The 12,922-nt window shown below is 37.5% G+C and overlaps 1 protein-coding gene across 1 annotated transcript in view; it reads left to right on the forward strand.

Annotated features, from left to right (window-relative positions):
• LOC148955456 (leucine-rich repeat-containing protein 3B-like) overlaps positions 1 to 12,922 on the forward strand; it is a 108,303-nt gene that overhangs the window by 62,246 nt on the left and 33,135 nt on the right. The window contains exon 2 of the mRNA XM_089107373.1: positions 3,348 to 3,569. Coding sequence (XP_088963499.1) covers positions 3,462 to 3,569 — 108 coding nt within the window. The 5' untranslated portion in view covers positions 3,348 to 3,461. The remainder of the gene's footprint in view (positions 1 to 3,347; positions 3,570 to 12,922) is intronic.

Consider the following 12,922-nt stretch of genomic DNA (forward strand, 5'->3'; position numbering starts at 1 on the left):
TAATTACGACAGAGATGAAAGAGGCATTTTCACAGTAGCTGAACAAAGATTGGCTGAGTCAAGGCCTTCCTCTCAAGCCCCCTATTGTTTCCAAAACAATATTCAACGACAGCTCAACCTACGGGCGGGGTGGCTATCTAGATGACCCACATCAAGACACTTCGGGGACTTGGTCTCCAGAAGAGAAATCTCTTCACATAAATTGCCTCGAGATGAGAGCCATAGCCAACACATTCAAAGCCTTTGCGGAGGAGCTAAGAAACGAGGTAGTCATAATAGCGACGGACAACTCGACTGTAGTCAATTACATAAACAAAGAGGGCGGAACCCGTTCTTTCTCCCTAGAGGAGGAACTCATAAAGCTCTTGGAGATTACGATGGCCCTGAACGTTCACATGAAGGCAAGACACATCGCCGGGTCACTCAATCTAGTAGCCGGCACACTGTCACGAGAAGGAAAAGGTCTGCCCACGGAATGGAGTCTCAACGACAGTGTCATCAGAGCCCTGTCAAAAGAGTATGGACTGCCAGAAGTCAATCTATTCGCGACTCGATTGAACCGGGAAGATCGACGTATATTTCTCACCAGTTCCAGATTCACTTGCGCTCGACGCAGATGCCCTTGTCTACGATTGGTCGAACAAACACAGTTATGCCTTCCCTCCATTTGCCCTGATCCCAAAGGTTCTGGAGAAGGTTCGAAAGTCTGTGAACTGCCGAATAATGCTAATTGCTCCGCGAGGGTCTCGCCAAGCTTGGTACACGAATCTTCTCAACCTGCTAGTAGTCTTGCCTACACCCCTCGGAGATTAGTCAGATCTCCTCCAGCAGGGTCGACTTCGCCACCTAGCACTAAGGAATCTAAATTAACACGGCTGGAATATATCGAGCGTGGATTCGAAAAGAGAGGGTTTTCTAAAAAATCAGCCCGTGCATTTGCCCGGTCCAGCGACGATCTACCATTGAATTGTTCAATGGAAAATGGCAAGTGTTCGCAGGTTGGTGTAGCGAAAGGAAGATTAATCCTCTCGCAACCAGTACTCAAGACAGTTGCAGAATTCATGCTATATCTAAAGACTGGTCGAAACCTCGCACCATCAACGATAGAAGGTTATAAAGCAGCAATATACGGAACGCTAGCTCTAGCTACAGGAACAGATATCAGCAAAGATACTTGTTTGACGAAAATGATACAGAATTTCGGCACGAGTCACTGCGGACACAACATGATATTCCTGCCTGGGGTCGTGGCCTTGTCCAAAGGTATTTTAGAAATTCACGATTTCTTGACTTGTGGAATATTGATATGAAGGATGTTATTCTTAAGACGGTATTCATTACTGCCATCGCATCTGGTCGTCGAAGGAGTGAAATACATGCCTTGTCTTTCAGTACAGCACAATTTTCGGATAATTCAGTAACTCTCAGGTTTCTCCCTTCGTTTAGACCCGAAACCGTGAAGCCTCATGAGATACCTTCTCCTATTCTTCTTCCCGAGCTATATGTAGATCTAGCTTTGTGTCCAGTGAGAATACTATCGGCCTACGCACAGCGAACGGCTAACGTGGCGGTCGTCAGAAAAGGGAGAAAAAGGTTCTTCATTCCTTTTTCTAAAACAGCACCACGAGAGATGGCAGATGGAACCATTTCTTCTTGAATAAAGCAGGCCATAACTATGGCATATCAGGCAGCAAAAGAAGAGTGTAGAAAAAGGAAAGCACATGACACAAGATCCATGACGGCGTCATGGGCGCTATCAAAATCAGTACCACTTGCTGATATAATGAGTACTGCTGGCTGGTCTTCGGAGTCTACTCCGAGACAACACTATCTTCATGAAATAGAAGATAGAACCGATGCTCAACATTTTGTTACGGTTCAGACAGTTTTATAGTTTATACATTTGAATATTTGAGTTTGAAACTAATATTTTATATTAGTTGATTTATGAACCCACCACCAAATCGGTTGGAATCTAAGCTTTTGTTAATAGATGTACCAACATATGAGGTAATGGCGACGCCAAAACCGAACTTTCGAAGGAAAGTTCAGTTTAGCTAGCCGATACTTACCTCATACGTTGGTATATAGAGACCCTCCCTCCTCCCCTCTCATTGAGAGTTAAGGAATTATAAGGGATTTAGTTCAAAATAGAAACTGGTCTGAATTGGCTATGGAGAGAGACTTGATCGCTGTGGAAAGGTTTGTTTTCGGTGGAATTGTGGTGTCTTGACCCCGTCTTTGCATTGCAAAACCGAAGAAAGCTTTTGTTAATAGATGTACCAACGTATGAGGTAAGTATCGGCTAGCCAAACTGAACTTTCCTTCGAAAGTTCGGTTTTTAGAGGTTTTGCGAGTTCATGGTGCTAGAATAGGTTTGAAAATTAATGTTAAGAAGACTAAATCACTAAGGCTAGGAATAAGTGAAGATGAAAAGGTGACGTTGGGTTGATCAGGATTGAAAAGACTGATCAGGTGGGCAGCTTCACTTACCTTGGTAGCATTATTAGTAAAGATGGTGGGAGCAGTGAAAATGTTAAAGTAGAATAGCCAAAGCTCAGGATGTTTTTTCACAGTTAAAAAAAGTTCGGAAGGATAAGAAGACAAGCCTACAAACATAGATTAAAATATTAGAAGGCACAGTAATGACACTGGTAAAATTCGGGTTTGAAGCATAGGCACTCCGGAAAAGCGGATGAAGATTTACTAGATGTTTTCCAGAGAAACTGCTTAAGGATTGTTCTGGGTACACGGCTGACTGACTGTAATACATCTACAGAGATAGTAATCGTGAATCTGTAAACACTGAGTGTTGGTATCTTAAAAAACATATTGCCATCTAAGCTGGGTTATTAAACGACACTGCGTTGATTCAAAAAAAGAAACAAAACTTAATATCTGAACGAACCTGTAAAATAAAACATTCTCATCTTCAAAGTATTTGAATGGCAAATCTTTTTATACTTTTGGCTCTGGAGGCAAAATACACCAAACATAGCTAGTGACAGTTGGATTCTATGGTACTTGTCATTTCTTGGCACCAGCTATGGGGGATAGTGGTGCTTTTTCTCCCCCCTCTAAATTTTTTGTCCCCACTAGATTTGAAAAAAATACCTGTGTTTGTTATTCTCATCAAAAAATACCATTTTGGATATCATTGGAAAAAAAATGAAAAAAAAAATTCCCCGCTCCTTGCCTGAAGGAGGGGGGAGTACAACCCTCTAAAGATTTTGTTTTAATAATATACTTGCTAAAAACGTAACCTCTTCAGAATAATGCATAATTTTCTTTATTTCCATTCCTCTTCCCTCTATGGAAAAGTCTTGACTCTAACCTTTTTATTTTAGATATTCTAAAGAACGCAGTTATATTCGGGACATATAGAAGGAAATATCTGGTTTAGAGTAATCTATTGCCTTTGGAATTGAGAACATGGCTTTTTACACGACTGTGTTGACAACATGAAAGCATTTGTGGCATTTACGTTAATCTTCGCCTGTAATGGACTCAACCTTTTCTCTTCGGATGTAGCTTGTCCTGATCAATGTATTTGTCTCTCCTCAACGCATGTAAGTGAGACAATTTTTATTCACAATAATAGAAACACTTAAGGCTCGTTACTAATCTATAGAGACTTTTACTATCGAGAGAGAGTTTTACTATAGAGAGAGAACTATAGAGATTTTACTAATCCCGGAAATTAGATAGCGCTAATTTTAGTCAATCATAAAGAAATTTCAGTCAATCAGAGGATTCTATAAAATCTGGTTGGTCCTGGCATTGGCAATAGCTAAATCCCGGTATTAGTAACTTTCTAAATAAAATAATTTTGATGACAATGTTTTTTCTTTAATTTCGATTGAACTTTTTCTTTATGCTGATTCAAAACGTTGAAAGTTCATTAAGCTCAAAATTATCTATGAAAACCAATTAGAGCAAGAAAATTTGCACCGCTATTGAAAGGGGCTAATCTTATTGAAATTCAACATGTCAAAACCTCCGCAAGAACCCTAGACGGAGGCTTCAAGCTAGTATTTACGAAAATTCAAAAATTCATATTCTTCTCGTGAAGAATGGTCTCGCATGCGAGTTTTTGGGTTCTTTTTCGTTTATCTTTATTAATTAATTTATTTATTTTTATTTCACCACCTGGCCACGTAGGAAGCCAGCGGTCGTAGATTATCTAGAGAGGGTTCTATAGAAGAGCAACTTAAAGTTCTAGTGCCCTTGTTAAATAATTAATTTAAAAAAAACTTTTTCCACGAAAATATAAATGTTTTTACTTTTATAACTTTAATAAATCAAATAATATTAATATTTTGTTACTAAATATCAGTATATGCATATTAAACTGACAATGTATGTACACTTGTATTATTGTCAGTAAATTGGAAATTATGTTCTGGCTTCGGGAAGGCATAGGGATTTTGAGCGTTACCCATGTTATTTTCTGCTCGTTTTGAGTTTGACTTGGTTATTCGTTGTAACTGCTATTAGTTTTTGGGTTTCATTTATTTTTCGATGTTGATTTGTGGTAGTTTCACGCTTGGTACATTACTTGATTTTGTTTTTGCTCATTTTCGGTTTAATGGAGTTCTTTACTTTTCTTTGAAAAACTTATTTCGTGGAAAAAGTTTTTTTAATTAATTTCTGTTCGTTTTATATTGACATAGTCTTTTCAGGGAAAAAGAAAATAATACTTCAAAACTTTTTGTTTTTTTTAAGACTTTATAGTTTGGCCTGCTATTTGTATGCTGGAGAAAAATTTTCAGCAATTTCTAACAACATATACCCTTAAAAATCTGGACACAAATAGTAGTGTTTAATTTAGTTACATACCTCCTCTAGTTGACCTGAAATAGAAAACTCGATACCATTCACTATTTTGATTTGGTTAAATTTTAAGAGCAGAAGTAGCCCCAAAAGTTTGAACATAATCCCCTCAGTCGTTCTTGGGATACTGCGGAGATGCCTTATTGGGAATTAGCATTAACACAGTGTATTTTTATTTAATCTTAAGGAAACATTTTGTTTTTAAAAATAAGGGGAAAATGGGAGGGTGGGGGTGGGACGAGGATTAGTTGCCCTCAAATCACTTTTGACTATTAAAAAGGGCATTAGCCCTTTCTATTTTCAATCGAATGAGCCCTTTCCGAAGTTCCTACGACAGCCCCTTCGATAGGAAGTGCCCTGGTATAAAAAAAAAAAAATAATAATAATAATACATTATACACACATCGATCTTTACTATAATTAAATAAAAAAAACAAGTTTTTTAAACTGAAAGTAAGGAGCGACATTAAAAATTAAAACGAACAGAAATTATTCCGTATATGAAAGGGGCTGTCCCCTCCTCAACGCCTCGCTCTTTATTCCGTATATGAAGGGGCTGTCCCCTCCTCAACGCCTCTCTCTTTACGCTAAAGTTTGACTCTGTCTCACAATTTTTTTTTTAAACAATAAAAAACTTTAGCGTAAAGAGCGAGGCGTTGAGGAGGGGACAGCCCCTTTCATATACGGAATAAAGAGCGAGGCGTTGAGGAGGGGACAGCCCCTTTCATATACGGAATAATTTCTGTTCGTTTTAAGTTTTAATGCCCCTCCTTACTTTCAGTTTAAAAAACTTGTTTTTTTTATTTAATTTCTGATCGTTTTTTAGTTAATGCAGCTTTTATTTGCATAAAAATTTTACTTTTGTTTTGCTAAATGAATGTCTTTACAAATTAACTTACGTAACTAACTTCTATATTCGTATATTTTTCTTCTGGCAAAAATTCAAAGTTGCAGATTTTTGCAGATATGAGCTTGAAACCTATGTAATAGGGTTTTCTGATACGCTGAATCTGACGTTGTGATTTTCATTAAAATTCTTTCACTTGTAGGGGATGTTTCCCCCCTCTTTAAAAAATCGAGTAAATGTCCTCAGGCTTGTTGCCTTTGATGAGTAATACTAAACTTAATAAAATTTATATATTTATAATCAGCATTATAAACACATTCTTTTGATACATTTATTGACATCAAAATTCCGTTTTTAAAAGTTTCGATTACTATTGAGCCGTATCGCTTGTTTTTTTATTGTTTTTTTTATTACGTATATGCTATTACGTATATAAGGGGGTTCTCCCCTTAGTCAATACGACGCTCTTTACGTTAAAATTTAAAAAAAATTTTGATTCACAAACCCCTGAATCACAAAGGCCGTTTAATTATAATAGATAGCTATTTTGAAAGCACTAAAAAAAAAAACTGTAGCATAAAGAGTGAGGTATTGACTTGGGGGAGAACCCCCTCACATACGTTATAATTTTTGTTCGTTTTAAGTTCTAATACTCCTTCTTACATTTCAGTTGAAAAAACTTGTTTTTTTTTTATTTAATTTCTGATCGTTTTTTAAATAATGCTTGTAAATCAGGCGCCCCCTTCATATAAATGTCCCTTACCCCAAAGAAACATCCTCCACGGAAATATTCTCCAGAGTAACTCCCTCCTCTAGCCCCCCTCCAGAAAAAATCCTTCCTGAAAATGGTTGTATACTTCCCAATAACCAATAAATAATGCTGGCAAGTCCGGCGCCCCCTTCATGGCGATTTCCCTTCCCCCATGAAAACTTCCTTCATGAACAGATCGTCCAACATAACCCCCGACCCACCCTTCCCTCCCACTAGCAGAAAAAAACCTCCTGAAAACTTCTGTATACTTCCGAATAACCAATACTATATGTTAACATTGGGTAAAGTTCATATCTTTTAGCCCTCCCTCTGGGTACTTTGGGGGATTAAGTCATCCCAAAAGACATATTTATCATATTTTCGACCATGCTGAACAAAATGGCTATCTCAAAATTTTGATCGGGTGACTTTGGTAAAAAAATAAGCGTGGGAGGGGGCCTAGTTGCCCTCCATTTTTTTTGGTCACTTATAAAGGGCACTAGAACTTTTAATTTCCATTCAAATAAGCCCTCCCGCGATATTCTAGGACCACTGGGTCAATACGATCACCCCTTGGGAAAAAAAACAAAAAACAAACAAACAAACAAACAAACAAACAAATAAACACGCATCCGTGATCTTTCTTCTGGCAAAAAATGCAAAAATCCACATTTTTGTAGATAGGAGCTTGAAACCTCTACAGTAGGGTTCTCTGATACGCTGAATATGATGGTGTGATTTTCATTAAGGTTCTATAACTTTTAGGGGGTCTTTCCCCCTTTTTTTGAAAATCAGCCAAATTTTTGATGGAAAGTTATAACTTTTGATGGGTAGTAACTTTTGATGGGTAGCTCTAAACTTGATGAAAGTTATATATTTGAAATCAGCATTGAAATCTGATTCTTTTGATATATCTATTGGTATCAAAAACCCGTTTTCTAGAGTTTCGGTTACCATTGAGCCGGGTCGCTCCTTACTTACAGTTCGTTACCACGAACTGTTTGAAAAATGTCCAGCCTTCCAATCACTTTCGACTATTAAAACGGGCACTAACCCTTTCAATTTTCATTCGAATGAGCCCTTTTTGAGTTTCTACGACAACGCTTTCTATAAACACCTTATATACCCCCAGGGAATGACTTACAACCCCTGCCCCGAGGGCTGTGAGGGGGTTGTCACCCTTAAAGACCTAATTTCCAGAACTTTTTAACTACCTTAAACAAAATGGCTATCTCAGAATTTTTATTGGATGTGTTTGGGGAAATAGTGGCCGTGAGAGGGGGGTTAGTTGTCCTCTAATCACTTACAACCCTTGTTCTGAAGGCTTTGAGGGGGTTGTCATCCTCAGAAACATAATTTTCGGACCTTTCAACTACGTTGAAGAAAATTGCTATCTCAAAATTTTGATTCGATGTGTTTGGGGAAATGGTGGGCGGGAAAGGGGGTTAGTTGCCCTCCAATCACTTTCGACTATTAAAAACGGCACTAGCCCTTTCAATTTCCAATCGAATGAGCCCTTTTTGAAGTTTCTACGACAACGCTTTCTATAAGAACCTTACATGCCCAGGGCATAACTTACAAATCTTGCCCTGAGGGCTTTGAGGGGGTTGTCATCCTCAAAGACATAAAATACGGACCTTTCAACTACATTGAACAAAATGGCTATCTCAAAATTTTGATTGGATGTGTTTGAGGAAATGATGGGCTAGAGGGGGTTACTTTCCCTCCGATCACTTTCAACTATTAAAAAGGGCACTAGCCATTTCAATTTCCAATCGAATGATTCCTTTTTGAAGTTTCAACGACAACGCTTTCTATAAAAAAAAACTTATATACCCCCGGGGCATAAATTACAACTCTTTCCCTGAGGGGTGTGGGGGGATTGTCATCTTCAAAAACATAATTTCCGGACATTTACTACGTCGAAAAAAATGTCTATCTCAAAATTTTGATTGAATGTGTTCGGAGAAATGGTGGGTGTGAGAGGGGTGTTAGTTATGCTCCAATCATTTTCAACTATTAAAAAGGGCACAAGACCTTCCAATATCCAATCGAATGAGCACTTTTTGAACTCTCTACAACAACACTACCTATAAAAACCTTATATGCCCCCCGGGCATAACTTACACCCCTTTTACCAAGGGCTCTGAAGGGATTATCATCCTCAAAGACCTAATTTCTTAAACTTTTAATTACTTTGAACAAAATGGCTATATAAAAATTTTGATTGGACGTGTTTGGGGAAAAGGTAGATTTGAGAGGGGGGTTAGTTGCCCTTCAATCACTTTCGACTATTAAAAAGGCACTAGTCCTTTGAATTTCCAATCGAATGAGCCATTTTTCAAGTTTCTACAACAAAGCTTTCAATAAAAACCTTATGTGCCCCAAGGGCCTAACTTACAACCCTTACCCTGAGGGCTGTAGGGGGAGTGTCATCCTCGAAGATATAATTTCCGGACCTTTCAACTACTTTGAACGAAACGGGTATCTAAAAAATTTTATTGGATGTGTTTGGATGAATGATGGGCGTGGAAGGGGTGCTAGTTACCCTCCAATCACTTTCGACTATTAAAAAGGGCACGAGCCACTCCGAGTTCTAATTAAATGAGTCCCTTTTAAATTTTCTACGACAACACCTTCTATAAAAACCTTATATTTCCCCAGGGCATAACTTACAACCCTTGGCCTGAGGACTGAAGGCGGGTTGTCATCCTCAAAGACCTAATTTCCAGAACTTTCAACTACGTTGAACAAAATGGCTATCTCAAAATTTTGATTGGATATGTTTGGGGGAAAGGTGGGCTTGACAGCGGGGTTAGTTACCCTCCAATCACTTTCGACTATTAAAAAGGGCACTAGCCCTTTGAATTTCCAATCGAATGAGCCCTTTTTGAAGTTTCTACGACAAAGCTTTCTATAGAAACCTTGTATGCCCCCAGGGCATAACTTACAACCCTTGTCCTGAGGGCTATGGGGGAGTGTCCTCCTCGAAAATATAAGTTTTATCTGGTAATCAACTACGCTGAACAAAATGGCTATCTCAAAATTTTTATTCGATATGTTTGTTGAAAAGGTGGGCGTGGAAGGGGTGTTAGTTGCCTTCCAATCACTTTCGACTCTTAAAAAGGTACTTAGCCATTCCAATTTCCAATCGAATGAGCCCTTTTTCAAGTTTCTACGACAACTCCTTCGATACGAAGTGCCCTGGTCTAACGAAAAAAATAATAACAATACATTGTGCCTACATCGTTCTTTACTTAGGCAGCGCGATTGCGCTGCCTATGACAAAAGTATACGCGCTAGAATTAGATTCCTTTTTTTTCTTTCAAAATAATGTCAAAGGAATTTACGGCTCATATTTCACCAGATTTTCATTTTTAACGAGCTTTTGTCATGTTTTTACAAAAAATAACTATGGAGCCCTAATTAATAAGCTTGCAAACTACGCCTCTGTATGAAAGAAAATAATGATACATACAAGTAACATAGCTTGTCTCTGTTATCAAAACTTTATTCAGATTTGGGTAAAGGGATACCAGAAGACAACAATAACTAAAGAAACAACATATTATTCTATTTTAATTCAAGAGTTGTTTTATACGAGCTGTTTCTTATCTTTTTCTGGAAATAGATAGACAAGATCTCAGGTAAGGTAGAAGTTTGACATTTCATTGGAGAACTTTAATGCCCAGACTTGCAAAAATAAGGGTCGATTTAATTCTAAATTAGGCTGTTTTTGCATTGGCAAGAAAAATAGCAACAGCAATCGACTGCTATAATGTTGCAATAATTAGATTATAATCATTACGGTATTCGGTCTTAAATACCCCTTAGGATAAGATTCTGATCACATGATTAGTAAGACGACTAACCTTCTTGTTTATGTTACTGCAATCGAAGACTGGTGGGACCGTTTTAGGACACTAAGATGTATAGCACTTAGAAGTGGTATGAAAGCTAAAAATCGTCATCGAGTAGTTCCCAAGTCAAATTACGTAGCATGATGATACTTAGCCGACTAAAAATGCCATCAGATGAAGCTCTAGAAGAAGAACATCCGAAGGGGGGAGGACATCATGGCCAAATTTCTACACTAATATTTGAGAGCCTCCTGGATTGTCAGAACCCTGGGTATCATAGATTATGAACAATCTTTGACTTATCTGATGGAAAAGCTTTGGGGAGGCCCATATCCTTATATGGTATTCCAGATAAGTGCGTTAAAGTGATAAGTGCTATGTCAGTGTTTGACTTTATTGTTATAATTTGTTACGACTGCAAAGCTTATTTAAGCGTAAGACTATTATTTTTGCACTTTTTGATTCCTGTGGATTTTTGCAGGAAAAAAAAGTTTTACTTGAAGTTCCGTTTAATTGTTTGTCAGCACATAAACCACATACAGCTTATAAAGAAGCTTGCAGTAAGAGTGTCTCGTTGTCTAGTGACAACAGTCAACAAAATTTTGTACCCTAACAGACGAAGTTTGTCTAACAAATAAACCTTCAAATGGGGATAAGTCCATTTATTAGACAGTGAAAACAGGTACAAAAGTCTGGATATTTCGACCCCATATGCAGCGATCTTCATCAGCAGAAATACTAAAGCATTAGAATTAAAACTAACATATCTATATACAACAAAATAATAACTTCCGATTCATTCACTAGATTTGTCCGGCAGAGTTTAATAACTGAGTTTATCCAAAGTCTAGAGTTGTAAAATTTTCTTATTTAATATTGCCTAAATGTAAGTTGAATTTCTAATGAAGGTGGCAAAACTGGAACAACTGGTGGCAAAACTGGTGGTGAAACTGGAACAGATTACCTTTTTAACTTGTACAGTCTATTGTATTATATCTATGTTTTTCCTAAATAGATCAATTGTATTAATGTATGAAATAAATTCTTCGCTCTCAGAGTCTGTGACAGCTTCTTTGAAATATAAAATATTATCTTACGTATTTTAACTTACCTTTCTGGGCCCCAGTTTGACCTTTACATCCATTTCTGAAGCTTCCATTCACATGGAAAAGACATTATCAATTTTGCCAGGAGTTACTGTTTTGGATGGGGGAAAAGGCTGGAAGCACGAGTTTCAAAATCCCTCCCAAGACCCTAATTTATACTCTAGATCTATTCCTTGGAGCTGCTTTCATATACCAGAAAAGCTTTCGTAATGAGCAAAAAGCCATCACACTCTCCTTTTATTAAAATTAAATTTTAAAAACAAGCTTTTTTGACCAAAAGTAAGGAGCAACATTAAAACTCAAAACGATCAGAAACTATTATATATATTAGGGGGGAAGCTGCCTCTTCTTCACCCTCGCTCTTCATGCTAAAGTCTTAAAGTTCTTTTAAAATACTTCTCATTCAAATTCAACAGCCCTTGTGTTTCAGGAGTCGTTCTTAAGGAATTGGAACAAAAAGTAAGACTTCAGTGAAAAGAGTGGGGGATGAGAAAGGGACAACTCCCCTTATACACGAATAATTTCTATTGGTTTTAAGTCTTGACGTTGCCTCCTTACTTTCAGTTGAAAAACTTGTTTCTTTGTATTAAATTTCTGACAGTTTTTCCGATAATGGCAGAAAACTCCCCTCTGCTGTGTAAAATTTCCCCAGAAACTTCCCTCTCCACTGACCATTCTCCGTGTGGAAAATCTCTCTCTACCGAAAATCCCCCCCCCCTTTGAAGAAGTTCTGTATATTTCCCAATAAAAAATACTATATGTAAACAGTGGGCGAATTGCAAAGCTTGCAGCCCTTTCCCAGGGGGTTGTTGGGGGTCATGTTATCCTCAGTAACATATGCATTTGAACTTTCAACTGTGCTTAACCAAATGATTATCTCAAAATTTTGATCGATGTCTATGGAGAAAAAAGGGCATGGGAGCGGGCTAGCTGCCTTCCAATCTTTTCGATAACTAAAAGGGGCACTAGAAATTTTTATTTCTGCTCAAATGAACCCTCTGCTGATCTTCTAGGACAAATAGTTCGGTACGATCACCACCGGAAAAAATTTTACAAAATAAATAAACACGCATCCGTAATCTTTCCTATGTAAAAGAAAAAAATTATTTCTAGATTCTTGTTAATTTCTTAAACCACATTGGCCTGACATCACATAAAGAAAAAAAAAAAAAAAAAAAAAAAAAAAAAAAAAAAAAAAACTAGTTGTTTGCTAGTATCCGTCGATGGCAGTTCATATTTTTTGGATTTTGTGCAAATCGCGGATATTGGCGAATAACTCGCTTTTATGGTTTTTAGGTAGTTGGTTTTAATTCTTTTAATTTTTGGCTTTTATTGATACATCGTTTCGTTTCGCGCTGAAGAAGAGAGGCGTTTGTCCTATCGAAATATTCGCTTCGTTTTTTCAGTATCTTCATTTGGCCTATAAAAACCCCATTTTTGCTCGTTTTTCTTTCTTTATAGATTCTTGTAGATAGGAGCTTGAAACTACTACAGTAAGGCTCTCTCATAGCTGAATCTGATTGTG

The sequence above is a fragment of the Artemia sp. Qi Xiang Cuo genome, chromosome 2 (assembly GCF_049724085.1).
Source record: "Artemia sp. Qi Xiang Cuo chromosome 2, ASM4972408v1, whole genome shotgun sequence".
In the NCBI taxonomy this organism is placed as follows: Eukaryota; Metazoa; Arthropoda; class Branchiopoda; order Anostraca; family Artemiidae; genus Artemia; species Artemia sp. Qi Xiang Cuo.